This window comes from Citrus sinensis, chromosome 1, assembly GCF_022201045.2.
Source record: "Citrus sinensis cultivar Valencia sweet orange chromosome 1, DVS_A1.0, whole genome shotgun sequence".
In the NCBI taxonomy this organism is placed as follows: Eukaryota; Viridiplantae; Streptophyta; class Magnoliopsida; order Sapindales; family Rutaceae; genus Citrus; species Citrus sinensis.
The window spans coordinates 727,585-732,796 of NC_068556.1; the positions used below are offsets into that span (position 1 = coordinate 727,585).

At 37.7% G+C, this 5,212-nt stretch overlaps 1 protein-coding gene across 1 annotated transcript; it reads left to right on the top strand.

Annotated features, from left to right (window-relative positions):
• Positions 1-538: 538 nt before the first annotated feature.
• On the top strand, positions 539-1,826 carry LOC102612185 (hypothetical protein). Its single transcript, XM_025101420.2, has one exon. The coding sequence runs from the start codon at positions 604-606 to the stop codon at positions 1,663-1,665; it is 1,062 nt and encodes a 353-aa protein (XP_024957188.2). The 5' UTR covers positions 539-603; the 3' UTR covers positions 1,666-1,826.
• Positions 1,827-5,212: the final 3,386 nt, after the last annotated feature.

Sequence of the window (5,212 nt, forward strand, 5' to 3'; positions counted from 1 at the left end):
ATGAAATGAATGTATTTGCGATGAAATTTTATCTTGTGGTCCTAAAATAGTATAATTATTGGCTTGCTGGACCTTCATGCCCGAATACAAAATTGTAATGAATTTATTGCAATAGCCTTCAGAGGACAAGAGAATAATATTATTACTTATTAGTGTTGAATAAGATCTATCCCACATTTATTAAAACTATGCCACGTGCTTTCAATTCACTCTCATTTTATCTTTAACCATTATAATTGAAAATTCTTTTATTATAAGATGCCATGACTACGACGAATAATGTAGCAACATGTCACTCTTTATTCAGTACTTTTTCCATAGATATTTTTTTATGTACATTTTAAAATCCAACAAATAAACTTTGTTTAGAAAAAAATATAAAAAAGGAGAAATATTATGGAAAAAAAATTAGAGGCCCAAACACTAAACAGAAGAATATCATGATTAATTATTACGATCATTACTTAAAGAGGGTGACCATATAATATATTGTTGCATTAAGCTAGTAGAAAATTTGTTAAAGTACCGGTGACACTTATTGAAAGGGCTTTTTCGTAGTTTCCAGGAAGTTCAGGGGCAGTGGGGCACCTGATCTTTCTTCTCATGATATTACACCTCTCATCTCGTATCCCCCTTAATCCTTTCTCCACACTTTCACTAACTTCACTCTCAAACGGAGAGTCGCAGGACGAAAATCTCGTTCAGAGAGAGAAGGAAAAAGGAAAAGGAAAGAGAGAGAGAGAGAGAGAGAGAGAGAGAGAGAGAGAGAGAAGACAAAAAAAATTCACAATGTGCCCAAAGCAGCATAAACACCGGGCTTCGAGCACCGGACTCCCCGAATGGATCACCGAATCAATCCACGGCGGATCCCTCCTCCACGTGGATCTCGAGACAGGCACCAACGGCTGGGCCTCACCTCCAGGCGATCTCTTCTTTCTACGCTCCAGAAACTACTTCACTAAAAAACAAAAATCCCCCGCCGGTGATTACCTCCTCTTACCAGTCGGCATGGACTGGCTCAGGTCCACTACCAAACTCGACAACGTACTCGCCCGCCCCGACAATCGGATCGCCCAAGCGCTCAAAAAGGCGCAGTCTCAGGGTAAGTCGTTGAAGAGCTTCATTTTCGCCGTGAATCTTCAAGTCCCCGGCAAGGACCAGCACAGTGCCGTGTTTTATTTCGCCACAGAGGATCCCATCCCGTTGGGATCTTTGCTTTACCGTTTTGTTAACGGCGACGATGCATTTAGGAACCAGCGGTTTAAGATCGTGAACCGGATCGTGAAAGGTCCGTGGATCGTGAAAAAGGCGGTGGGCAATTACAGCGCGTGCTTGTTAGGGAAGGCGCTGACGTGTAATTACCATAGGGGGCCTAACTATTTGGAGATTGACGTGGACATCGCCAGCTCGACGATTGCGAGCGCCATTTTGCACCTCGCGTTGGGGTACGTGACGAGCGTGACGATTGACATGGGGTTTCTAGTGGAATCGCAGGCGGAGGATGAGTTGCCTGAGAGGCTTCTAGGTGCCGTTAGGGTCTGTCAGATGGAGATGTCGTCGGCGTTTGTTGTTGACGCGCCACACGCGATTGTGAACTCGCGTGGTTTGGGCCCTGCCAAGGTTAATCACGACGACGATGCCGATATTGCTGAGAAGAAATGTTGACGGAATTTTAAATAATTGTTTTTAATACCCAGATTCCATTTTACCTTCCTTTTTTTTTAAGAGTTTATTATGTGATTCCCGGGCATCATCAATATGGTTGTAGATAATAAAGTGTTAACAAATAACAATCTTTTCTCCCGAAAATGAAAATTAGAAAAATATATATGTTCTTGCCACATTGACGTTAAAATTTAGAAATGCATGGTATTCTCATACTTTTTCTTTTTAATTTTTTTTTTTTAATGATGGGGTTCATTTTTTTATTTAGATTTTTAGAATGTTGTGGTGGGGACAATTCGCGGAGCACTGTGTAGATTTTGGTGGTGGCCTGGGCCTGGGGGATCCGGCTTTTGGTGAAATGATGTAAATGTGCCTTCGGGCTCAAGAAAGTTGTACGGAAAAAGAATCAATCCATGGTGTCTAGTGCAGTGATCGTGAAATTTATTAGTTGCTGTAAAGAAGTTTTGGCAATTGGCAATAGGCGATGGTGTGGTGTGAGTTGGCTCTAGAATAAAATTTGGTACGCAGAATGTAAGTTGAGCTGCAATTGTGCAACAAGCCGAGAAAGGCTGAGGCAAGTGGGCAGTCGGCTAGAGTTGAGTCCCACAATTGAATGTTGCTTTCGGCTCTGATAGTAAACGATTGGTTAGTATTCTTTTGGTGCGTGCCATAAAATTATTTTCTATTCAAATATAATAATGTTAAGAGTTAAAACAATTGAGTCTAAATTATCATGTGTCATTTATTTATTAGATAGTAAATTATATAATTAATAAAAATTAATATTTTGATATCTAATAATTAAATGTTTATTGAAATTATTAAATATTATTCATCCAAATAACAAGTCCTATTGCACTGTGGATACGACAACCACGTAAAGCTTCACGCCACGTAATGGCAGGTGTTCAACCGTGTATTGTTGTTTGGTGGGGATGAAATTTGGTACCGTCCCTGGACTTTTTGCGGTCAAAAAAGAGAGACGACATTTTTATTTTCTTTTGCATCTATAAAAGTGAATACGATATTAAAATATTGCTCGTTTTGCTTGCTGATCAGAAGTAAATGATTATAAAAATTGGCATTATTGAATGCGTGCTCATTTTGAAAAGAAGAAGGGGGGAAGAGGGGGGTGTGGAGCACTTTGTGACTTTGTGTGAGTTAGTGTCCCAAGTTCACCTAGTTTTGCGAATAATGTGTGTAGTTGTTTGTGTGCTGCTTGCATATGCAACCGAAACCGATCAAATTTTTCCTTTTGGTCTTTAACTCTACTGCTTTTGGACTCTTGTTCTCTTAAAAGACACTTTTTGGTTTTGGTATCGTGACGGACACCTAGAGCTCAAATTCGCTTGATGGTTTTGGAAGCAGTTTGTTTTTCACGCAATAAAGCCTTCGCTTTTGGACTAATTAACACGTCGCTGTTGAGAAAATTTGTCAAAACACTCCAAAGCAATGACTCCGTGTAACCTAGACTTTTGGGGTTTGCCCCCAAGGAACCGTTTGATTCAACGACTTAGATATGGGTTGTTAAAATCTTTGCCATTTTAAAACTGAGAATTTAGATCCTTTTCGTCAATGAATTTCGTCTTGAAGATAAGGGTACATTACATTAATCTTTGTTTCGATGAACCTATGGTATATTACTATCGTTATATCCATTTAAATAAATAGAATTCATTAGTAAAAAGAAATTTAGATGTCTGCAAATGACAGGGAACTAGTATACATTGTTACAATCTAAAAACCCATGAAAGTGAAATAGTCGAGGATTGATCAACCTTGTAAAATATTTTATTATTGATTTTAGCGTTATCTCAAAAAAGAATCAATAATTTAGTTTTGATACAGAATTAAATGCCACATGGGATCAATTTATCTTTTCTTTTTTTTTTAGAGTTCCCCATGCTTGAGTAGTGGTTGAACAATTTTGGTCCGTTCAAAACATGATGGCACACTTCGATTGTTCATGCATTTTTCAGACTTTGAATATAAAATTCAACTCAAATCCATTCGTTCACTGAACCCCGTAACTCAAGTCAAAAGTGCTGATTCAGAGCTTTAATTTTCCTTGACTTTAGACCACCAATCATAACTTTAATTGGGCAATTTATGGCCACTGATATGTTCCGATTTCCAAAGGTAATTACCATGCTAATAATTATGAATGGATGCGATAATTTTTAATGCCTTTCATAAAGTGTCGGCAAATCCATGTCCATTATTAAGAAAGTGGTGTAATAATGGCAATGCCGTCGCGCCTATGCAGCCAGCTCACGCATGCAAGTTATAAGAGCAATAAATTGGGAAAATAAAAGAAGATAAACGGTTTATAAGGCACTGATTCTTGATAATGTTTTCTTTCCTTTGAATAAACGAGATGCAATTATTAATTCCCCTAGTTGATACTAATTATGAAAACGAGAGTTTGATAATCTGAAAAAAAAAAAAAAAAAAGGTCGTGAGAATGGCATTTTTGGTCTAGTGGCATGATTTTTGCTTGGGGTGAGATGTCAAGTTCAATTTCCCCATCCTGTGTAACAATGTCATTAGGTGTTTAAATTGCCTTCCAAAGTGAGTAGTTTTTTTTTTTTTTTTTCTCAAGAAAATGTTTATTAAGATTTTCTTGTTCATTCATGGACCGAAAACAAATTTGTAGTTTTATTGGGAACCACCCATTAGTCTGGTAAACTATATATTTAGAAATTTTCGGGGAGAGATTTCATCTCCAACATTTCTTTCCCCCCACCAAAAGCTCCTAATTAATTCTTCACTATTTATTATTTCAGTCTAAGCTATTGCGCGCCTTCACGTCTGCATTTGCTTGCTACTGCGTCCGAATTTTCTTTCTAGCTTTCACAGTCATCTTATCTCAATCGCTAGGTCTTATCAATCTTTGCTTATTCGATTCGTTGAGACGAAGCAATTGACCACAAGCGTACTCACTTTTCCTTCTACTGCATGCTTTGTGGGTTCGAGTACACCGTTTCTTTCTTGTTAGTTCAAGTTCAGCCATGGGAATTGAAGAGGGTGTTATTAGAGGAAAGAAAGCTTTTAAGACAATTAAATCCCAACGGGGGTGTATTTGAAGAAGGGGCCAGGCTGCGAGATTATTTTTGGAGTGCTCCAACAGAAGAATATTAATCAGAGAGAGTTAAGAGTTATTTAACCCCCATGTTTTTTCTCATCAGACCCCATTTAAAATTAAATATTTTAGAACTCGTTTAATTCCAAAACTACCCTTCATTCTAATCAAAGTCAGTCTCGTAGTCTCAAGACTGTAGTTCCACCAATTCATTTTCTTTCACACAACCACAGCTGCTACTGCTAACTTAAAATTAATGATCTAACTTCATATCATTCTATAACTTTTAGATGATGATATTAGTTTTGTGGCGGTATCAATGGAAGAAGCAAGAGGCATACATCAAGTGAAAAAGGTTAATTTAGAATAAAAAAACGTGGGAGCCAACAATGCAAATAAATAAATGAGAATCTAAAAATTTGAGAATCGTCAAATATTATTCCTAATATATGAAGAATTCTTTGC

Bases quoted from the DNA above. Each gene is read 5' to 3' on its own strand.
- LOC102612185 (XM_025101420.2), top strand. From the start codon at position 604: ATGATATTACACCTCTCATCTCGTATCCCCCTTAATCCTTTCTCCACA.